Genomic DNA, 23,882 nt, shown 5'->3' on the forward strand with positions numbered 1-23,882 from the left:
GTTGCAAATGACCACAAGAAGTGCTTGCAAAGCATGCCCCCCCCCAAAAAAAATCACAGTATATTGTACACAGAGCGTGATTTTTGGTTGTCATCATCACATTAATATAATACCTACCTCTTAGCCTCCTCAGAGCACCTTATACCACACACTGGTTTTGCCCTTTGCTGGACTGCTTCTTACATTTTCTGCAGCTGGGACTAATTGTGAGCGACCTTAGCATGACAAACCCTGTGTGTATAGCCCTGCATATCTCACAGGCTTTCCAACAGCAAATCCAGACAGCACAGCTCAGTGCCCATGAACAACCCTACAATAACAAACCAGCTGCCTTGCTTTGTCCTCCCAGACCTCACCTTTTGCAGCAGCCAAGTAACATCAAAGATAAACAGTAGCCATGAGCAACTCCACAATAGCAAACCAGTACAATGGAAGAAGTGGAGGGAAATTTCGGAATGAAACACATAACAGGGAGAAAATTGTACCAAGTAAAATAAATGATATCAGTTCTTCTAAGCATCAGCAGTTGGGTGGTACGAAGGATGACCTGGACCCAGGTGCATCTGGATATTCCATGTTCCCCATGGTGCATGAAGCTATTAGCATCAGCTCTCACTGGGATGCGTTTCTACCAGGATCCCATTAAATGTGTGCCCTCAAATCCACTGAAACAAGTTGGCAATCAGTAGAAAGGCTAAGGACTGACCCCAAAAGGCTGAATTCAGTCTCCCTCCCTCTCACCTCCTTTTTCCCCACCAGAAGTGGTCACTGGAGGGGCAAAGTTGACTACACGGAGGGTCCAGTGTGGGGGCAGCCTGCTCAGCCATGGTCCCGTGGGAGATGGCCTCCAGAGAAATAAAGCACACCACTCTCTGCAACTGTAAATCAGGTAATTTTCACTAGGGCAAGTTTTGCTCCAAATTAAAAAAATAAGGGGGGGGGGGGGAGGAAGACACAATCCAAACTCTGGTTTGGCCAAACTTGGCCCTTTTAAGGAAAGGAAATTTCCCAGAGCCACCCTTGACAAACCTAGAGGCCTGATCCTGCTCTTAGGAATGTCACTGCAAACCCAGAGTGGCTTCTCTCAGCTGCTGGAGAAGTTTATAATAGCTGAGCAAGGCTCAAGCCTTGGAGAAAAACTCCTGAGACGGAGCATAGCTCACATCAGAACAGCCTGAGAGCAAACTCCAGATTCTAAAGCGATAAACAGCAAAAAGATCCAACTCCCAATTTCAAGAATTTATCTTTTTTGCTGAGCCATGTTCTGGAAGCATGAACCCTATTTTGCTGTGAGCTGTGTGGAATAAAACAGCTGCGTCCCTTGGCTGCATGGGCTCTTACAGGGGTGCCAGATGTTTTGCTTAGGACACGTCAGAAGTGTCTTGCTTGAGTTCGCACTCTCTCTCCTCTCAGGAGCTGCCCAATCCAGAGCCCACTGGAGTCACGCCATCATTTTTTGTATCAGTCCTCCACCGGCTTTTTCCAGGGAAGCAATAAAGATTGGGAGCAAATTGTATCGTTCCACTACAGACTCTGTTTATATGAATAAGCTACAAGGAGAAAGCTCAACCTACTAGGAAAACAACTAGTGCTCCCTTCTCATTAGTTTTAAGCGTCCAGATTTAAACCAGCAGGCAAATCAGCTCTGCTGAAGAGGGCATCGCAACACATCTTTGGGGCCTGATCCCAAGAACTACTGTTTGCCCACAGTTCCTGCTAAGGACAACACGGGAATTTCAATTTCCAAACCAACTGCTGTGTCCTGTGAAAGCCAAGGACCGGTTTGCAGAGTTGTGCAGGCCCTGCAACATCCTTCACCTTCCGCTGGCCTCGCAGGCGTGTGAAATACATGCAGGGCGGCCTTAAGGGCCAGCGGAGTGAAGTCTTGCTCTCAGATTTGTTCAGTTCATGTTATGTCCACTGTCACAGTGCCGGCACTTGAACGATCGGTGACAGTCGTGAAGTCCAGAAGACGGCTTGTTAAAGGGGGTAAAGCAGACACAACGGGCTAATCATATTCCCAATTAGACCATTTGACACACAAGGAAACTGAGACCTTACTTCTAACAGCAAGGAATACATCCAAGACAATAAAAAACAATATTGCACAAGGGCTGAATTCGCCCCATGAGGAGTTTGGTACCTAACTGCCTTTGCCACTCCATTCAGCATCTTCCCACATCCGATCTAGCCCATCACAAGTGGTGTTTTGCCTTACAGCTGCACAACACCTACCTACAGCAGAGCCTTAGCTGTGCCGAGCAGCAAACAAGCGAGCGGGGATGCTGAGAGCCGAACCCAGGCGTCCTGGAGGCCCAGCCCCTGCGTGCGAGGCCATGCGGCTCGCTGCAGGGCTAATAAGCCGCGCAACGCCCAGCAAAGCATCTCCAGGAGGAGAGCGGCGGGCGAGACAACCTCGAGGATGTCCACAAGAGCACAGCCAAAATTGCCACACTCGGTGCTGGCAGGGAGCAAGTAGGTCACGGAGGCAAAGGGGGGCTGGGGAATTCGGGCCTCGGCGTTTTGTGGCCAGTTTCGAAGGCTTTGCTGTACGGCCATGCGTCACTCACTGAAAGAGGTTTTTTTCGGAGGAGGGAAGAGGAGGAGGAAGCCAGGAAGGGGGGGGAGGAGGAGGAAAAATTTGGTGAAGGAGGAGGGGTGGTTTTCATGGCTCCCGAGCGCTTGCGAAGTGCGTGGCGGTCGGGAAGGAGGCAGGGGGACTGTGCCCTGCAAACAATCTGCTTTTGTTGTGTCCCAAGCGGGCCTAAATTAAGTTTGACAGAAAGAGGACAGATTCACACGCGCCGTAGCCAAAGCCCTGAGCTCGGTTACAGCCGGGAAGACCTGGAGAGCTTTGGTGTGATCGTGCCAAATCTCGCCCGAAGCAGCCAGGGGACAGGAGCTCGCTGCCACGAGGCAGGAGGCTTTGGAGGGCAGCGAGGTGCTCTGTACAAGCGCCCGCTTTCATCTTGCCGGATGCTTTTGCAAGCCAGCCGGCTTCCTCCCAAGGAGCGCCCTGGCTGAGTCCATCTCCAAAGCCTAAAGGCCGCCATTGCTCCGTGAAAAATATCCTCCCCTCTCCTTCGAGTTCACGCTCTCCCCCATGCCGTCGCCGGAGAGCTCCCTCGGCCATCTTCGTCCGCCGCGACCCACCGAGCCTCCCGCGCCGCTCCCGGGCTTCCCCGCGGCCCTCGGCCTTGCCGCCCGCCCCGGCGTGCCGTGCCAACCGAGCCGAAGGCATGAAAAAGGAGCCAGCTTCTAAACAGTTAACGCCTCGCAAAACCAGACCGCTTGAGTTCCCTCCTTCTCGAATCGCTCCTGGTTGAAATTCACCCCCACCCCCAAAATAAGAAAATTATCCTCCTCCTCCTCTGACCTATCCTGGGCACCCTCCCTCCCATCCTTCCCTCTCCCTCCTTCCAGCCTTCCTGTGCCCCCACCCTGCCCTGGCACAGCCGGAAAGGAGCACGCGTGCCCGTAGGGCTGCTCGGCACTACGAGCTCCGACCACGTTAGCTGTGGCTGCCATGTTGAATTGCAAATCCGACATGATTCAACATATTTTTTCCCCCCTTCGGTGGTGCCCGGTGTGGAAATAAAGCAGCAGCGGCATGCCACCCGCCCAGCCCCGAGCGGCTCTCGGGGACGCCGGCGGCCCGGGCAGCAGGGCGAGGGCAGGAAAAGAAATCGCCCTCGAATCCTGCTTCAAACACTGCACGTAGGTATAGGGCTAGCTGCTCTGCATCCCTCTCCCGAGGAGAGCGACTTTAAAGTCGGGCGTTTTAGCACCAAGGGCTGGAGGACTCAAAGGGAAGGGGTTTCGGGGAGAAGGAAGGTTACAGCCACAACAAAGCGCCTGAGCAATTGGAAAAATGAAACGTTATTTCAAATTAAAGGCGGAAGAAAAAAAAAAAAAGAAAAGGAAAAAGCCAACCGAACAAACAAACGAAAAAAAAAATAAAACCCCCAAAATTAAGAGTGAGGTTTGATTCCGTACCAAGGCAGCAAGAGAGACGCACCGTGGAAGAGAGTGGTTTTGTTGTTGAGTGGTTGCTGGATTTAGCTCCGCTTATCCGGACAATCATCAGGGAAGGATCCTTTTCCGAGAAAGGCCAGTTTGAGTGAGACAGCTTTTTTTTTTTCCTTCTCTCGCTCTCTCTCGCTCTCCCCTTTCCTTCTCCTCTCAGCTCAACGCCAAGAAATGGGCGGTGCCTGGATGCCAGGCTCCATCCGAACGAGACACCAAAGGCCAACGGAGAGGCTGGCACAAAGGCGAGCTGGCAGGAATTCCTGCACTCGGAGCCGCTCGCCCGCTCGCGCCCGCGGGACAAGCCGTCTTTATTACCCAGGCGGCTTCAAAAGCAAAAAACAAAAAAAAAAAAAACAAAAAAAAATACCCCAAAAAAGCCCCACAGTGGCCACCGCCGCCACCCGCGCCGCTGTGAGCCCTGCTCCAAAAAGTTGCCCGTTCCGGCTCGGGAACGACCCGCCAAGGCGCGAGCGCAGGGAAAAAAAAATAAAAAAGGAAAAAAAAAGGGGGGGAAATAAAGAAAAGGGCAGGAAAAAAAGCCAAGACCTTGCTTTTCATCGACGCAGGTTAAACAAAAGGCCCAGGGACTTGGATTTTTCTCCCCCTGCACCCCCCCGGTGCTGCTTTTCCCGCCTGCCCACCCCCTCCTCCCTCCTCACACCCTCCGTCGCCGGCTCCCTCGCCCGCCACCCCAGCAGCCGCGCACAAAAACGAGTCCTGGGCTCCCTCCTTCCCTGTTCGAGCCCGACGGGAGGCGGCGGGTCTGGGAATAGGGACGCGCACGCCCAACGCGAGAGCGATCCGAAGGCGGCGAGGGTTGCGGGGGGGGGGGGAGTGAAGAAAAAATAAAGGAGAAAAAAAAATAAACCCACCCGCCATGGAGGAAGCTTGGGAGAAATCGCCGCCCCGGGAAGTGTGTGCGTGTGTATGTGTGTGGTGGCGTGGGGGGGTGGATTGGGGATAGTTTGGGTTCGCGGGGATATTTTGGGGCCTTTTTTCCTGCCTTGAGTACCTGGCTCGTGAGGATGATTAAAATCGGGGGTAGCAGCAGGCTGGGGAAAGGGGGGGGGGGGGGGGAGGGTGACGCCGCTGGGGAGATGCCAAAAAACCAAAACAACAACAACAAAAAAGAAAAACCCCGTTTTCATTTTGTCTGCGCCAGCCGAAGGGAAAAGAAAAAGGGAGCGGGCGCCCGCGCGGGGGAGAGAGGGAGACGCACGCTGCGAGAAAAGCCGCCGCGCGCAGAAACGGGCCTGCAGCCGCTTCCCTCTCGAGAAGCCTCGGCAATAATTCTCGCTCCTTGTTCCCCTCGGCCTGCCCACTCGGGCTCGCCTGCCAAGTCCGAGTTGGCACGGCTTCCCAGGCAGCGCCGAACAAAGCCGTCGCCCGGCCCCGAGCAGGCGCTGACAGTAAGCAAAGTGACAGGCGCATCTTCCGCATGTTAATCCAAGCAGCGAGCGGGCGGCCGGGCGCCGCGGGCCCCCCCGGGGCCGTGCGTGGGTGTGGGTCGTTCCCCCCGCCCCCCCCAACCCCTGTCCCCAGCCCCACGCCGTCCTCTCCCCCCCCTCCACCACCGCCGCCGCCCCCAACCGGGGCGCGCAGCCCGGCCGCGGCGCTCCCCGGGCGCCCGTCGCAGGCCGCGCCAAGGCCCCCCGCGCCCAAGCGGCGCCGGCCGCGGCGGGAATCCAGAAATCTCCCTCGGCCTCGGAGGATTTAAATCAAAACAAGCGCCCGAGCCACCCCGGGCCGCGGGCAAACAAGGCCACTCGGCATCGGCGGTACCTGTTCCCGCTGTCTTCATCTCGCCTTGGAAGCGTGACAAGAGCGAACTCGCCTCTGGTGGGCTCTCAAAGCCGCGGGGCTGTAACCCTTTGCAGGAAGTTGGCACGGATCCCAGGTAGGACTTTACTCCCAGATTTCTCCCCCCCCCTCAACCTCCGCCTCCCGCTCCCTGCCCTCCCCTCCGCTCCCCCCACCCATCCTGTCCCCTTTGGGGGCCCCCCCGAGCCCCCCACGCGCCTCCGCGGCTCGCCCCCCGGGCGCCCGCGGGGGACGCCGGCCAAGAGACGCGCGCACGCACGCTCGCCCTTGCACACATACCCTTTAAGGATGACCTGGGCAACACGGAGAACGGCAACTTCCTGCCCCGGCTCCCTAAAAACGCCGGTTTCCACGCAGGGGTTAGGCTGGGCGGCGAGCCGGGGGGAGCTGGGAGGAGGTTTGGGGTTTTGTCGTCATTGAACCGCTTTTTTTTTTTTTTTTTTAACGTATATTTTTACCCGGCACAGTGGACTCAACATGAGGGGAAGAAGGGGGGGGGAAGGAGGGAAAAAAAAAAAAAAAGAAAAAAAGAAAATCGGATGGAAACAGCGCGGCTCCAACTCCGCGAGGACAATGCCCGGGAAAACGTCGAGATTAGCGGAGCTCTCGAAATCCAGCGCGCCCTCCCCGCGCCCGCACCGCTCGCCCCCTCGCCTCGCCTTTTTAATACTCCCGGCGCCTGAATTATCCCGGTCCGCAAGCAGGAGGGAGCGTACAGTACCGGGTCGCGCGGAGCTGCCGAGAGCCTCGCAACAGGAAAGCGGGCGGGCGAGCGCGCCACGGCTCTCGCCGTCGGCCAGCGAGAAGAGCAAGGAGACATTAACATCCAATTAGTGCCGTGTTTAACGAGGGAGACAGAGGCGGCTGTTGTTTTATTGCCCTGTTCTTTCCAGTCGCATCTGACAGGCAGCGGGGAAGGCACCCCTGCTCGAAGTGACGTCATCATATTTTTATTTTTTATTTTTATTATTTTTTTTGCTTTCTTTCCTTTTTCCTCTCCCTCCCCAGCTTTCCTCCTCCAAGTTTCTCGGCGACGTCTCGGCAGCTCGGCTAGGGGAAACTCGGCGCTTTCGGCTCCCCCCTTCTCCGCCTCCGGCCTCCTTCGCCCCCTCCCCGACGCCGGCCCTCGAAAAACAAACACGCCGACCCACCCCAAAGTCTTTGTTCTTCCAAAAAGCGAAAAGCGAAACGTTCGAATGAACCCGGACGGAGCCCGGAGGAGGCTCTCCCTGCGCGCCGCGCTGCGTGTGTGTGTGTGTGCGTGCCTGTCTCGCTGGCGCTCCTCTTCCGAGACGGCTCGCGCGGCTTGTAAAACTTTGAGGCATGTGACTCCGCTCCCAGCCTCCTTTGGCAGCGTGACAAGAACCGCTCCGGTGGATCGGAGAGAGCGGGCGGCTTTTAAGGAAGAAACTCAATTCAGGAAGATTAAGGAATTACAGCGTTTTTAATCAAGGGACCACGCGGGCCGGGCGGCCGGCCGGGAGGGAAGGAGCGACGTCGAGCGGCGGCGGCCCGGCCGAGGGGCCGCGGCGGCGGCGGGGGGAGAGGGATTGAATCAGGAGCGGGAGAGGCTTATTTCACGCTGCCCGGCTCATCCCGTTTCCCTCCTTCCCCACCCCACCCACCCCGGCAGGCCGCGGCGGGGGGGGGTCCGCGGCGTCCCACGAGCGCGGCCCGGGATGGCGCCGGCGCCTCTGCCCCGCGGCCCGGCCCGGCCCCCCGCGAGAGGCCTTCCTGCGGGTTTTTACTCCGCCGCCACCCCCAGCCAGGGTGGGGGGTGGTCTACCTGCTCCGAAGGCTTTTCCTCGTGCCCCACCTAAACCCTCGTCGGTGCAATTCATGGCTCTGATTCTGCGAATCTGAAGGTTAAACCCCGCCAGCAGCTCCAAATCCTACGCGCGCAGGAGCACAGAGGTGGGAGGGGGCACGTGAAGGCCAGACTGGGCCAGCTTCGGGCTGTGCCCGGTGGAGCTTGGAGCATCCCCGAGGCTGGAGGTGCCCCCTCCTCTGCCCCGGGCTGCACTACGCTCCTGCGGAAGAACGGCCAGCTGTAATGGGTTCCCCCCACCCCTTATTTCCAGCTGAAATTTCCCTTGTTGCAGCTTGTGCCCATTGCTCCTTGTCCTTCCACTGTGCACCTCCAACGAGGCTCCGTCTCCTCTATCAGCTCCCGCTTCGGGCGAAGGCTCTGCTGGAGGCCAGGATCACCCCACTCCCCTCCATCCCCACGTAGGACTGAGCCGTGCTAAAACGGGGGACAGACCTGGGGCCACCGCGCCAGCTCGCCCGGCCGGAGTGGAGGCTGCACCTGGGTCTGGTCCAAGTCCCCACCCTGAGCATTTCCCGGCAGGAGAGAGCAGAACCGGCCGGCTCCACCTCCCCGTCGGCGGGATCGACGCCGGGAGGGTTATTTTTTAATTATTGGCCTACGTGGAGCTCTCCGCCGCAGGAGAACAGAGCAAACAGTCTTATCAAGGGCAGCCGTGCCGCGGGGACACTTCCTCATGCTTGGCCGCAAGATGGGGCCTCCCGCCGCTGCCAGGGTTGGCAAGGGCTGGCAGGAGAACCGCAGTCCACGGCCTCCCCCTCTGCTACCAGCAACCAGATACCAGGGTGACAGGCATCGCAGAGCTATTTCAAGAGGTTTGCCTGGCTGGCTTCCTCCCAGCTCTGCAGAGAGGAAAGCTGCAGGGCTGGATGCGAATTGGTCTTAGCCAAAGGGTCTTTGGCTAAGGGATGGCTCTGAAGGGGGTAAAGGAAGGATGAGACGACTGCAATCGGTCCAAGCTCACTTGTTCTTTCCCTGTGCACGAGGCCGTCAGCCAAGCAGGTCGCCAGCACCTCGCTGCTGCCCAGAGCCTGCGAGGGTCAAAGGGCCCCAAAGAGCCACCTGGGATCTTGTGGGACCGAAGCACAAGCTCAGCTCAGGGAACCAGCGTCCACGCTATCTAGAGGGCAACAACCAGCCCTGGTGCCAGCATGGAGCACGACCAGCCGGATCAAAGGAAAGCGAGGGCAGCTTTGACCTCAGTTTCCCTCTCCCATCGGCAGCTGCGGTCCCTGCCTCTCCTGTTCCCCTGGCAGCTGGGAGCAGTCCAGGCCAAAGTCCTGGCAATCTCTGCTTTCCACTAAGGACTGATAAATACCCCGCAGGCACGGAAAGGCAGCAATCTCCACCCATCAGATTTTCATGTAGGAGAGAGTCAATATTTAAACACAGGTTTGTTTCCTTGCTAGATAGGGAAGAGTGATAGCCCCTGCCAGGGGGTCTGAGCTCCCTGGCTCTGTCCCAGATGTCAACCCAACACCACTGTCTTGACCAAACCAACCACACATTTCAGCCCAGGTGCCTCTTCTTGCAGAAATGGGACACCTCCATCTCCTCTCAGCTGTGCTACATGAGCACAAGATGCAGGGCAGGGCACCTGCTAACAAGTTGATGAGGCCCCAGCACCCACTGGGCAGCAATTTAAGAGCAGTGTAGAAAGTCAGCCAGGGTTTGGGCTGTTTTCTAGCCAGCTCCTGGTGTAGACACTTGTCCCTGTGGCAGGTCACCTTGATTGAGATAAGGGATAAGAAGAACCCAGGCTAGAGAACAGGAGGAGGTAAGAAAACATTTAACTGTCCCATTAAGACCAATCCCTGCTTTGAGCTAGTGCTGAGGTTGTGCATCAACTTGTGCATGTTACCTGCAGGCCTTTGAAACCCAGTTTAGTTATGTTTGAGTTGACCCAAAGTTACATTTAATGGTTGTTTTCAGCAAAGCCTGGGGACCTGAGCAAGCTTGGTTGAAACTGGAGGCAGAATGCTTGCTTTGGTGCAGATTTAAGTGAAATGGTTAGGGAAAAATCAATAGCATCTTTCAGTGAAGTGGCTGCAGACAGGCCACACTGTGGGGATAGATTTTCAGGTTTGTGAGCAGCAGAAAGTGGCCCTAATTTTGAGGATTAAGGTATGGTTTTCATGAGCAGTTGCATATTGGCCTTAAAGAGACAAGAAACCAGCTACTGGTAGTAAAAGATAGGTGCCCAGGTGCTGGGCTAGGACCTGGCAAGCCAAGGGTGGGCTCTGTGCCCAGGATAGGGGGCTTGATTTCCCCCTCCTTCCCCAAACACTTCATTTGAGCAGCTGGGCACTGACAGCAGTGAAGGGTCTGTATTCCTTCCAGAAGACCCCAGGGTTAATAAATCTGTCTATCCTTGTCACCCAAATAAGCATCCAGCTCCAGCAGCAAGTCCTCAGCCTGACCCTGGGCTGCAAAAGCTTCTTCATATACCCTTAAAGCATGTTGATAAAGCCAGTGGCTTCCTGGCCCTCTTCCCAGCCTCACAACCTGCTGCTTCTCCTCTCCAGCTTTCAGGAGAGGCTGTCACCTTGCTTGGGGTCTACGTGACCCCTTTTCCAAGCTGGCTCCCATCAGCACAGCTCTGTTGGGTGCTGTTCTCACAAACATATAAAATACTGTTTTTCATGCCCCCCTGACCCAATTCAAACCGGACCAGATTTTAGTGCCTCTAAAGGTGAAACCAGTGTGTAAGTGGAGTTTCAAGCAGCCACCTCCACACTCAGTGCAGGTGCACCCAATGCAGCTTGCTCAGCCTAACACCCATGCTGTCAATCGTTGATGGAGCAACAGGGCTGCACAGAAAGAGCAGAAGGGATCTTGGTTTGCAACAATCATTTTAGCTCTCCTTTGGGGAAGAAATGGATTGTCTGCCTTAAATCCAAACCTTCCCTAAGCGAGGAAAGCTGTTATCCAGCAGAAATGAACATCTTTAAAAAGGAAACACCCAACAGAAGTTTTTTATAGCTGTATTTCAGAGCATAGTTAAATCCTCTTTGAAATAATCTCTTATGTTACGGAATAGGATCATGCATTATTTTACTTGTGTGACTGTAACATCAGCTGTACTGGAGGAAGGCTGAGGGGGAAAGGAAGGACTGGACTGACCACATGACACTGAAGGGAGCTGGGCTCAGGACTGCTGGTCCCAGCACACAAACCCTGTCACTGTGTCCCACAGGCCCTGGCCTAGAGGTGCAGATCAAGCCCATCTGTTGGAGTAAAGCCTCTGCGCAACGGCAGCAGGCTGAGTACCCAAAGGACACATGTGGGATGCGACTCCAGCTACCTCTCAAATCCCTGCAGGTATCGAGAACTGAAGTCACTCAGTACACAGGAGAAATACCCAGTAAATACCCTGGGGCTGCCAGTCAGGGCATCAGTGTATGTTAGCAGCACATGGGAACCTGCTGTTGGCCCCCAAAAGCTCCTTCCAGGTCCCAGGACAGAAGTACAGCAACCTGCTGAACTGGATGCAAAAGACTGCTTTGTGCAGTAAGAGGGGAACTGAAATGGCAGAAGTCTGCCTGGCTATAGTAATAGCACAGGCTGGTGCAAAAAATGCTGTCTGGGGAGTTGAAGATAAATCCTGCCCTGCTGTTGCAGGCAGGCTCTGCTATGCAAAGGCCCAACTGCATCTGAGCATTTCCAAGTCCTTGCATGTGTGAAGAGCCCCTGACTCTGATGTCTCTAGTCTCTGGCCAGCTAAAGGTCTATTCCTTTATTCCAGACAGTAACAGACCTAATGTCCATATTGCAAGGTGAGCCCTCTTGTTTCCTGCCTGTCAGCAGCAAAATATCATGCAGCAGCCCAGCACAGTATTGCACAGCTCCTTGTCCATCAGGTGAAGTGGTGATGTTCAGACCTGCCTCACTCTTAGGCATATTTACACCCTGCTTGTCTGGGTTATACTCGGCAGGACTGAGCATCAATGGTTATATCTTAACTACAGCTGATCCCACTGAACCAGACCACTGCAAAAGGCAGTTACTGGCACAGGGCACATCCTCCCTGAGTGCTGCCTTCATTTTAGTTCATGTCCCAACACCATCGTGGACACAAATTTTATCTGCCTCTTTAGGATGCTGTTTCCCTTATCTGTTTCAGTATTATTTCCCTTTCATGCCCACAGGAGGTGGTGGGTTCCTTAGTGCTCAGGTACTCACAAAACCTTTAGATTTGATCCTGGGGTTGATCTTGTCCAGGAGGAGCTACCAGTCACACGAACACTTGCCCAGAAGGGATGAGATGGCAGACGTGTTAGCATGGCTTTCCCAGCACAGCAGCCTTGGATCTTTGTCTCTTCTCAGCTACAGCAGAGCAAAGCAGTCTTTTGTCCCTGCACTGGGTCTCAGCAAATGTCTCGGGGCTGGTTTGTTTAGTACCTGGGCATATTCCACTTTAAAACAGGCTGCTCCAGTTACTCCAGATCAACAGCCTGGACCAAACAGCCAACTCCCTTCTGCTTTCTCTGCTACACACCACAGTTGAGTTAGCTGTGAAGACGGGGCTTTGGCCCAGCTGCAGTCTGAAGCCAGCTCTCTGCAGGCCAGTTTATCACTGGCCTTGCTGGAGAGGAGGTGGCTTGTTCTGGCACTGTGGACTTGGGATTGAAAAGAAAAAAAATGTATATATCAAAACAAGCTTAGGGTTTCTTGTGGAGTCCAAGTTGATCATCTCTCCCCACAAGCCAGGGGAGTTAATCGATGGGGAAGCAGGTCGCTTGCGCGGGCGCTCTGCGGAAGAGCAGGCTGGAGCCGCGGAACAACTGGCCCTGAGAAAGAAGAGCAGGTGGTTTAAGGGAGTCAAGCCGCGACCTGTCCCCCGCGCCAGGACTGCCGAGCATGGTGTGCCGAGGGCAGCGGTGGCTGCTGGAGGCTGGAATGGGGAATTACCAGAGCTGAAGCTGTTCTAACAGGGATGGGCTTGCAGCTGCTCTCCACGGAGGAGCAGAGACATGAGTCTTTGCTGTGTAATGCATCTGCAAACGGACTAGGAACTGCAAACTGGGGGGGTAACTCCTTAGGCCTGCAGAAGGGGGCATTTAACAGGCACACCAGTACCACAGTGCCTTTTACCAGGCCACATAAATGCTGTGACGGGAGGAACAGAAACCAGCTACAGATCACATCATGGATACAGTGCAGATACTGCTTGTGCAGTGCTGGAGCCCTTGGGAAGGAGCAGCACTGCCAGAGGAAGCCCCATGAATGGCAAACGCACTGCATTCCCTCACCTGAGCCCTGAGGTACCTCCAGCAGTGGATCCAAGATGTAAAGGCAGGAGCATAGGGAGGGAGGCCAGCACGCAACCTGCACGGCAATGAGAAACAGCTGAGACAGCGTCCATGCAGAAGTCACGTTATCCAGGCCAAGAGGTAACACAAGAGCAATGATAAGTGTAAGTGGGGACACAGAAATAGTGTCTGTGCTGGGCTGGAGGCCAAACAACCAGTTTGTTACTTACACTGCAACAGATCATGTAATTTAATTACCCCTGGAGTGTACAAACAAGCAGTGTTACCTGGATACGTTAAAGAGTCCAGCACTACACGCTGAATCTACACCTTTGAGGACAAGCAGACATCAAGGCAAAGTTGCGCTGAGGTTCAGCACTCACTGTCCCATAAATACAAGCACAAGAGGACCCACAGGAAGGAGTGGGATTAGGAAAGCAAGCTGGGCCAAAGGAGACAACCCTGCTTCTTTCAGCTCCCTCTCAGGTCTCCCCTTGCTCTTGCTGGGGAGCTGCATTAAGAGCTCTGCTTTCTCTTGTGCTGCTCCCCTGAGCCACTATAGTCCCTTTGATCCCTCTGGTCTAGCTGAGAGCAGACCATACCACCACAACTCTCCTTATTCCTTTTCATTCTAGCTTTTTTGCTGCCCTTGTCTGCACCCTCTGATCTAAAATTATAAGCAACCTGGGACAGGAAACGAGCCGGCTCTGCAAGGTGCCATATACTTTATGGTTCTGTATGAAAGCTTTACGATCGTTAGCAGAGGATTCAGACAACAAGGGGGTGGAAGAAAGGAACAAAAACATTAGATCTCAGTGTGACTGACGTACCCGCAGTTGTTAACTGCCATGAGATCTCCCACGAGAAGGAAGGGGTATGTCAGCATACTCACAGCGATCTGAAAGTAAAGAAAACTGGTAGCATCCCTCCAGTGTCCACCATGTCGAAAATGCTAGCTACTGCTGTTCTAGCTTTTGCAGGTTAGCAAAGTTATCCCAATCTTTGGATAAAAAGCACAGGCTTCAAATGTGACAGCCTTTTCTCCAGACTCTCACACCACAGATGGGCAAGAAGAGGTGGAAATGATGTTGCCTACGTACCCCCATGACGAACTTTGTGTAGCTCCGGATCACTGCTGCCTGGCTGAACTGTAAAGACAAACCAAAGAGATTGTGGAGGAGGCGGTTTATAGCAGGCTGTCAGAGTCATGGCATGACATCCCTCAGAGAGCCCGAGCTGATGTGGCTTGAGGCAGGGGCACAAGGCAGAAAACCCAGTGTCCGTAAGTTAGATTAGCCCCTGCTTCCCATTAACACCTTATGACAGCGGATGGTTGGCATGGGGCCCCCAAACCCTCCATCGGGCCCCTGCACTCACATTATCGTCCACTGCGTATGTGTTGATGAAGTGAGCCAAGAGGTTGCAGCACCAGAGGAAGATGACATCCCCCAGGATGTGAGGGACTAAACCACTAAAATGGTAAAACAGAAGGGGGAAAAGAAAAGGGGGGGGGGGGAAGACATAAGGTGTAGAAAGGTCTCAGTGCTGCCTTTGGATGTGCTGAGCTCTCCCCTCCTCTGCCAGTGCAGAGGAACCCTGCTGCCCCAGAAGGCATCTTTATTTTGGGAGGCAGCTGATGAGAGAAAGGAAGATGCCGTTGAGTGATGGGTAGCAAGGGAAGAGCACTTCAAACACAGTCAAATGCGTATTTCCAGGAAAGGAAGCCTGCAAGTGCTAGTGGCTGCCCCAGCTAGGGGGTGCTCTGGTTTTGGGCTTGCCAATAGGGGCATGGCTCAGCCAGGTCCCCTTGTTCTCCCCCAAGCGCCTTCTTGAAACCCTGGCCAGACACAGATGAAATGGATTTCTGTTAAGTTTGTTTTCCCCAACTGTTACAGATGCCCTTCTGAATGCAGAATGAGGAATTCACCTCTTGGGAAATTCTGTCCCCTTTTAACCTCAGGGGAGATGAGGAACTTCCCTCCACAGCCCTGGCTTGAGGAGCAGGGCCTGTCACCCGCTGCAGACTCTCAGGATGCTCCTGGTGGCAGAGCATCCCGGCCTGTGGGCATGGCTCAGCACAGTGCTCTCCACTGGACTCCATCCCTTGGTCCAGACTTGATTTTTTTCTCCCTCTCCAGGTGCTTTAGAAATTAAAATTGGAGAGGTTCCTATAAAGCCTGCTCTAGTGCAAAGATGGATTAGCTGCAGGCAGTGCTCTGGCCCCTCCAATTTCAGTCCCTGAATCTGGGCTCAGTCCCTGCTGCTTCTGTTTTCACCTGTCACTGATGAAGGTCAGTGCTCCCAGCAGCACAACCACCCTCCACTGCCACTTCTAACTGCTCTAAAGCATGGATGAAGGACATGGAAAGGCTTCCCGTGTTTACCAGCGCCTTGGCAGTGTCTGCTCTGCCAGTGCAACCCCTGAGCACTTGGCCTGCTCTAGTTCATGCAGCTGTTAAACTGCAAAAGTATCCGGGTGTGTTTTAAACTGGTTGTTTCACCAGTGGAGATATTCAGAAAGTTCTTGAAGTAAGGCTGTTAATGGCCACACAGGTGTTTGCTGGGCTGGGAAGAGCCACCTCCAAGCATGTAAGTCTGAAAAGTTTGTTCCCAAACAAGGTGCCATTCTGGAGAGCCACCAGCTGCACTTGTTGCTCCAGGCCATCAAAACCGTGTGCTCTGGCCTAGCTGGACTGCTTCACTTGTTTTACAACTCATATTTTTTCAGAGCCAAACTGCCTATTGTCAAGGCTTGAGTGGTTTGCCAAGGCTTCTGGGGTGAAGAAGATCAGAAGTGCTCAATAGATCTGCTGAATAAAGACACACCTGAGAGCAACAGACAGGACAAACTGAGGTGCTCTGGTGCTGTACAGATGAAAAAATCCTTCCTCTAACTCAAAAGGAAATCTGAAGCAGGTTCTTAAACTGCTGAAAATACAAGAGCTTGAGCAATTTCCTAGCGGGGGCTGGTCCGGGACTGGGCACTGGCAGCCTCTTAAGTAAAACTTCACCCATCTGATACAGAATTGGATTATTTGTTCCATTTACAGTAAGGATTGCACCCCTCTCTATTCTTAGTCATCAAAGTAATGATGTCTGGTCTGTGGTTAAGGGATGACTGGAGATCAGTGTTCTAAGAGAGCCTCAAAAGGGGACTGAGAAAATCAAATTCATTTTGTGCTACAGCTCTCAAGCCTAGCGATATGCCCAAGGAGATGTGGCAAGGAAAAACATTTTTAAAAGATAAATCATTAAAAGCTCAAAAGCCAGAGCAGCAGATCGCAAATGCTGCATGATTTAGGGTCACACAAACCATCTACAATCCAGCAGGAGAAACATCAGTGCTGGGGAAGACTGGGACAAGCCATCTTTGAGCTGTGTGTGACAGTTTAAGTGCCTGTTTCAGAGTCCTACAACCACCTTTCAGTCCTGGTGACAGGCTGGAGGCTGCTGCAGATATGAGGGGAAGTGAGATAAAGACATCAGAGCATAACTCCAAAGCATTTCAGGGGATGGATTTATCTCTAGCCAGGCACACATACATAGCAAGCGTGTGCTGCTGATAATGCTGTGTATAGGTTATAAGGATATGAGAAATACGTGAACTTCAATGATTTTTAAGGGAGTGGGTATGTTTGGATTGCACTGGGAGGGCTGAGAGCGGAAAGGCAGCAGTTTGGTCCTACAGCTGCAGTTTGCGTTCCCTCCGTGGCAATGTGATTTCCTAGTGGAGCTGTAGAGCGCATATAACTTCAGAGCCCTCCTGAGATGTTTTGGGTTGTGTTAAAGCTTTTCCTGTGAACTATTAAGTTTAATTAGGCTACCAACAGTGTTTATTTTATGTGGGGGAAGGGAACACGCCTGGCTCCTTTCACACACCATTTCCTACCTCGGTGCCCAGATGGGAGGAGAGGGGGAGCATCAGTGAGAGCCGATGGGAAGCACGCTCCAGCCCTGCCCCGAGCGCAAGGAACGTCTGCCCCAGTACTCAGGACAGGAGGGATCTGTGTTTAACAGAGGAGATTTGGGGCTGCAGACCCCAGAGTTTGGCAGAGCAGCTGCAAGGCTGAGAGGGGAAGATCTGGTGACACTTGGCCAATGTGTTCTCTACAGACTCCTGGACTTTCTCTCCAGGGAAGAAGGGTTTGAGATCCCCTGCGATTGCTCTCCCCTTCCCAATATGTTCACGTTTCATGTGAAGGCCCAGATTTCCCATCTCTGTGATTCCAGAACAAAATGCATCTGTCCCAAAACCCCTTCCTGGAATTTTGGAGCTCACTTTACTATTATTGATGTAATAAAATCAGTTACCTACCCACCTGGAGCAGAGGCAGCAGGTGGCTCCATTTTATATAGATGTGGAAAAAAAAGGCAAGAAGTGCTAATGAAGGATTGAAGTAAAAATGTATCCGCTAGACCCCCGCTCTAGCGATGGGGCTAATTCGCCGTGCTTTGTAACTGGGCAGAAGCTCCTTCGAGCTCCGCACAGGCCGGTTCAGGCAGTGATGCAGCACGCACTCCTGATGCACCGGCAAACTCTGTGCATGAACCACCTACTAATTACAAGCGCCCACAGTGCTCTAGAGAGGAATGCATTTCTCACCCAGGCCCTAGCTTTTATTTCAACAAGGGGCCTCGTTGCTGCACTTGTTCTTTGTGCCTGTGTCACAAGCGTGCTTTAAACGCCTGTGCTGAAACACAAAAAAGTGCCAAGGGAAAAAGGTATGAAAAAATAAAGAGATTTCCCTGGGCTCTGTTGAAGATATGATCTGGCTCTTCCCTTAGGCCAAACCTGTTGGTAGAGCTGGAGCGCTCTCAAAGGCGCAGATTTAATCTCTGCTCATCGGAGTGATATGAGAGTCCTACAGAAAAACAAGATTTCAGATAGGAGGGAAGCAAGTATAACTCCTTTCGATGCAATCTGTAGAGCAACTGGGAGAGCCATCAGCACCTTCCAATTACAGGAGAAAGTATTTAAACAAGAACTCACGTACACGAAGAATCCCAGGATCCCTTCTTCCTTAAATATCCTGCCAATGGCGCTGAACACACCGCTGTCAAGAAAGAAGCAGCGCTATAACCAAGCAGAGTTACAGCTCAGTCTGTCTCTCTCCTGCACAGCTTCACGTGCACTCTGCAGCATGCAGCCACAGCAACGTTCCCCCACAGTATCCCCCGTTCCATCGCTGTGCTACCAAAGCAGCAAGCAGTGCTGTTTTCCTCCTCAATCCACTAAGAAGGGTCATGTCTGCAGTTTGGCAACCTGCAATAAATCCTGGGCTGACGCTCAACTTACAACTGCATTTAATAGCTGAGGCTAGAAGAGTTTGCAGATGCATATGGCACAAGCACGGCCTATAACATGCTTTGACTAGGCTGATCTTCAGTAGAGGAACCCTGTCCAGCGTTTGGGAGCTTGTGCCAGGAGTTGTGGATTAGCTGCAGTTTTCTAGCATGCTTTCAGGTGGCTGCATGTGCAGTTTCACTCTGCAGAGAGGCACTGTCATCATGGGAGCTCAGGTACTACTGAAAAAGGATTGTACAAAACATGTGGATCTGCACAGCCGCAGCAATACTTTGCATTACCCATGCCACCCTACTCTGCCACCTTGCTGACTTCACTTTCTATTAACATCTAATGCAAAAAGGCAGGAAATCTACTGTGTAATGAGCAAGGTACATTACAGTCATCAGAAAACCCACTGGAATGAGGCTGAATTAACAGGCATGCCAAGGCATAGACAGACCCCAGCCTTCCCACCTTCCTTCACTGTGCAGTTTTTCCCTCTAGCCACGGCTCAGGTTTGCTTTTTGGTCTCACAAGCCTTCTGGGTCACTATATCCCCCACTCTCTGGGAGCCTCTGGCATGCCTGACTCTAGGACTTGTGCTTTTGTGCACCCAAAACCTTCAAGCTGCAGCCATTCACCTGTATTTGACTTCCCGGCCTACGAACTGGACCATGCAGCGCATAGAGATCACTAGGAGGAAAGAAAAACAGTATTGACAAGGCAAAAGTGTTCAGACTTGATTTGTTTCTAATGGATGTGAAAGAAAATCCAAGCTGATCCTTCCTCCCTCCTTTCCCTCAACTCAGATCACCTCCAACTCCTCTCAGCTGTTCTCATCATCACAAGATTCATTAGAAATCATCTCTCTTCTCTGATCTGAATGTGAATGGAGGACTTCTTGGCCCCAGCAGGATCTCTAGGATAACCTCTCAGATGAATGGCAAGAGATTGCCTTGATGCTTGGTTGGGTTAGTTTCCGACAGTCATGCTGACCGTTAGGCTTTGTAAGTGACCACTTTGGACCTGCATCCGTTTTGCAGACTCATACAGAGCCATTTCCCACAGAGGGGAAAAATGCATCAAGTAAAGGGAGTTTAGGGTGATGAGCTGCCTGGATAAGGGCTTCTTGGTCTGAAGCAGGCTGCCAGGTAGTGGAGCAGGACTCACCATGCAGGGGATGTGAGACAACCCGGGACGCGCACTGCATCATCATCTCATGAGATGTCTGTGAAGGGGAGAAAAAGCCACATATCTGCATGAAAAACTGCACAGCTCCATCCACACAGGTCAGATCCTGTTCCCTTTATGTAGGGAAACCAGTCCCAGAGCTCTTTTGAAAACTGTTGTTAGTGGTAAACCTCCCACTACGATTTCTATAAAATATTTTATAGTTGATCCCAGAGTGGCTACTAAGTACCAGGGCCTGTACCCACAAAGTTTCTTTCTATGTAATTTTACCCACAACCTGCTGTTTTAGCTTCCTCTGATCTCTAGGTACATCCCCAGTGTGAACTCCTCCAATCACCTGTTAACATGCAGTATTAACAGAAGATGTTCTCCAACCCATGCCCAGACGTGCTCCACAACTCTCACCTCTTTCACCACTTTCCTAAGGGAAGTCTTCACATCATCCTTGTTAGAAACATGCTCCATGTCCTCCAGTGGAAAAGCCTGAGGGAGAGAAGAACCATGTGGACAAAACCAACAGAGATGCTGACCCACAAACTCTCGAAGTCTGAGGACAGGAGGAAATGGGGAGAGGCCTCAGCTCTAGACCAAAGGAGAAAGAAAATGGGCAAGAAAGGTGGGAAGGATGGATGGAAAGTAAGAGAGAGGAAGAGACTGCTTTACGAAAAGTAAAAAGGCAAGCAATTGGCCGAATTAAAATAAGATTATTTAGAAAATAAGTTTTGGGGATGTGGGCACCATTCTTCTGTCCTGGAGAGCTATTCAGAGCTGTTGGTGGTGGAGAGAAACCGGGGCTTTATTCTTCACCCTACAGCCGTGGCTGGCAGCAAGCGCGTGCAGGCTCCTTAGCTCTGCTGTTGTAGCACCGGCCGACCCCACAGGCTGATTTACGGAGAGAGAAGCTGACCTTTACCTTCTTCACGCTCCCCCTGGTGATAGTGGATAAAGTGCTTGAGATGAGCCGAGGAGTAAGACCGCGGAAGAGGCCTTTTTTCCCATCTACTTCCACGATGTGTCTGGCTGAGTAAGAAAACACCAGACCACTGTCAGTCAGGAACTGGCCGACCTGCAGCGAGCACCCTGAACACCTCCAGCGCTCAGCCGAAACCGCACCAGGGCTCAGCACATTACAGCAGCTGCTCTGCAGTCACCCCCGTAAGTGAAAAGCTTTATTTCAGATAAGATACAATCGATCCTTAAGTATTCAGTCATATCTGACCAAACCAGGAGGATAACTTCACATTTTTGGGCTAATTCTAATCTTTTGATTATGCTTTGCTTACTTGAAAGGGCTACGAGGTGCTTTGAACTGAACTAAGGCAAGGAGGGATAATCTCCCACATGTTGCATGGTGTTACCTCCTCCCTCTGCGCTGGGAAGCTCGTGTCAGGGTTGAAGTGCATCTGACAAACCCAAGTTCAGTACCTGCCCTGCTGCTTTCTCCCAGACGGTGGACAGATTACCTAATGTCTGCAGCCCAAAAAAATTAACAGATCCAAATTATCCCTGGTGTAACAGAGTGGAGTACAACTTGCCACGGGATGTGCAGGTACCGATTACTCCTGCCCCCCTCCACTGTCATTCCGAGTGCAGCCAGGAAGGCATAGCACATCAGATGCTGGTGCCGTAAATCTATTTGGAAAACACATTTTCTTGTAACAGAGCACTGCCAGAGCACTTTCAGCCCCAGAAGCCCTAGGACAGGTTTACGGTGCTTTCATACTGCTCCTGCACCAGGTCCCCCTGTCCTTCAGATACTGCTGTCTGATTCTGGGATCAGCCCAACTCTGCTCTCAGGCCCCTTCCCCAACGCACTACAAACCTTCTGTAAAAGACCGAAAGCAACCCTCAAAGCTGTATAATGTTTACCCACTTCTCCCATGCTGCTCCACCCGCAAAGAGAGAAAAATAACACTTTTTTTTCTTTCTAAATATATTACCTTCCCTTTTTCTTGGTATTTCTGTCCCTTTAGGGCTCCATCTACAATACAAATGAGCAGGGCAGGAGGCCAAGTTATTGCAGGACTGTTTTGTAGTGAAGAAAGGAACTTAACGATCTCTTATGCATGCAAAACCCTCCACCAACAAACCTACATCGCACAAACCCCTGCTGTGTCCACAGCTACAGTGTAAACCAGAGCACTGTCAAAACAGAGCCGAGAGCTTGTTCATCCCGAGCATGAGCCTTCTCCCATTACAGTCTCTGTCCCCCCCCCAGTGAATCTGCTCTTGCCCAAACATCAGCCCCAGATGAGAAACACGCTTCCCATTTGGCAGCAAAATGGGAGACCAGTCAAGACCTTTAACTGCCACTCCCTGATGCCAGGATATGTGCTGAGAGTAGAGGGCTCTGCAGAGCATCCTCTCTGTGGTCCATCCATCCTATAGCAGCCAAAGCTGCACTGCAGAGCCCCTGAAATGCAACAGACCACAGGAAGAAGGTCCAGCACCTGGGCCAACACCTTCTTTTTCTCTCCTTGCAACAACAGATGTGTAAATCTGACAGCTTTTCAACCAGCTGTAGCATTTTATGTCTTCTCTGAACTTCAGGCTGAGCACAGGGATGCCACTGGCAAGGAGATGTGGGAGCACTGCTAAAGTCTGGCTTGCACAGGCGCTGGTCTGTGCCGAGTCTAAAACAACACTGGGTCTACTTGGGCTCCTGGCAAGCAGTTCCCGCCCCTGTTTTCATGCTCTTTCTGGTCATGACCTCGCACTGGCAGGAAGAAATGCTCACCATAAGTGAAGAAGCCAGGCAGGTACAGTACTTTTCTTCCCAGCACATTTCTTCCAACAGTTGGAGGTAGTGGCTCGTGCCCAACCTTCAAGAGAAACCCCATCAGTCTGTCCATGCCACTATGCCCGTGTTTCCAACCTATCGGGCTTGTGGCTCCAATCATATCTCTGTGAGCTGCCAAAGGGCCCACGAGACTCGGGCACAAGCTTCCCACTCCCTTATACAGGCATCTGCATCCCTCCCATTTTATAGGGAGTCCTTAGGATAGAGGCATAACTCGTGTCACACAGGCGTTCAGCTACACAGGGCATCTTCATCCCGTGCTGTATTGGGGGGTCCCCATCCCCTCCTTTAGCTCGGGATCCCCACTGCAGAGCTGGCATCATTCCCCCTGTTATAAAGCGGTCCCGATTATACAGGGTATGCTCATCGCTATGTTACATAAAGGGGTCCCAATCGCCCCACTATACACAGGGTCCCCCTTATAGAGGGGTCTCCATCCCCCATTACTTACGGTTCCTTGCTGTAGAGGGTGTCCCCCACCCCCCTCATGTTATATAGGGGTCCCAACTGCATAGGGGTCCTTCCCCCTTTCCTGCCATAGGGGATCCCCATGCCCAGTTATACCAGGGCCCCCAATGTACAGGGTGTCTGCATCCCCCCGATCTGGGGGTGGGGGGTCCCTATACCCCCCCTTATATAGGGGCAGAGAGGTCCTCACCCCCTGCGATATAGGGGTCCCCACTATACAGGATGCCCTCAACCCTGTTATATACGGGCCCCCCTGATACAGGGTGTCTCCGCCCCCGAGCTATGGGGTCCCACCACACCGCCCCCCCCCCCCGCCATGCAGGCCCCTCCCCGCGCCCGGCGGCCCGGACCTGGACGAGCAGCTTGACGTAGAGCAGCGGGTGGCTGAGGGCGGCGAGCCCCGCGCCCAGCGCCACGAACAGCCCCTCGCCGCCCTCGGCGCCGCCGCCCTCGGCGCCGCCCCCCGGCGCCGCCGCGCCGCCGCCGCCGCCGCCAGGGGGCGCCCGCGCCGCCGGGGGCAGCGGCAGCGCCGCCGCGCTCGCCATGGCCCGCCGCGCCTGCGCCTGCGCCGCCTCACGTCACCGCGCCGGGCGGCACAGGGGGCGGGGCCATACGTGCCGGGCGGGGGGCGGGGCCACTTGTGTGATAGGCGGGGCGGAACCATTGCGTGATGGGCGGGGGGAGCGGGTGGAACCACTGTGTGAGGGACGGGGTGTTGGGGGGGGGGTGTTATGGGAGGGTCGCCCCTAACCAGGTTAGCGGTGTCCCCATGGCGCAGCATGGCGGGAGGGGACCGGTCACACACCCCCAGCCGCAGGGCCTGGCGCAGGGAGGCTGCAGCAGGACCTGGAACATGTTGCCCAGAGAGGCTCCGGAATCTCCTTCTCTGGAGATACTCAAAACCCACCCGGATGCCACCCTGTCCAACATGCTCCAGGTGGCCCTGCTTGAGCAGGGAGGTTGGACTAGAGGATCTCCAGAGGGTCCCTTCCACCCTCGACCATTCCGTGATGCTGTGAGATTCTGGCACAGAGAGGCCATGACAGCGCCTGGTTGTAGGAGGCCACCACGTTGTGGCAGGGAAAGCAGGTTCCACTGGGGCAGCGGGCGCAGGCCCGGGGCGCTGAGCAACGTCTGTCCCCTTGGGGGTCCCCTGTAGCCTCTTCACTGTCCCAGCAGACAGGCACCCCACTTGCAGAAGTCTCC

The 23,882-nt window shown here is 53.5% G+C and overlaps 1 protein-coding gene across 1 annotated transcript; it reads right to left on the reverse strand.

The window, feature by feature from the left end:
* Positions 1 to 10,646: 10,646 nt before the first annotated feature.
* Positions 10,647 to 23,221, reverse strand: MTCH1 (mitochondrial carrier 1). The gene is made up of 12 exons (XM_062595271.1): positions 23,027 to 23,221; positions 22,146 to 22,230; positions 20,322 to 20,428; positions 19,814 to 19,891; positions 19,388 to 19,445; positions 18,859 to 18,910; positions 17,925 to 17,984; positions 14,308 to 14,401; positions 14,031 to 14,078; positions 13,761 to 13,828; positions 12,931 to 13,006; positions 10,647 to 12,468 (listed from the first exon to the last, which is right to left on the reverse strand). The coding sequence occupies exons 1-12, from the start codon at positions 23,219 to 23,221 to the stop codon at positions 12,394 to 12,396; spliced, it is 996 nt and encodes a 331-aa protein (XP_062451255.1). The 3' UTR covers positions 10,647 to 12,393.
* Between the last annotated feature and the right edge of the window lie 661 nt (positions 23,222 to 23,882).

Source organism: Rhea pennata, chromosome 25 (genome assembly GCF_028389875.1).
Source record: "Rhea pennata isolate bPtePen1 chromosome 25, bPtePen1.pri, whole genome shotgun sequence".
NCBI classification, from domain to species: Eukaryota; Metazoa; Chordata; class Aves; order Rheiformes; family Rheidae; genus Rhea; species Rhea pennata.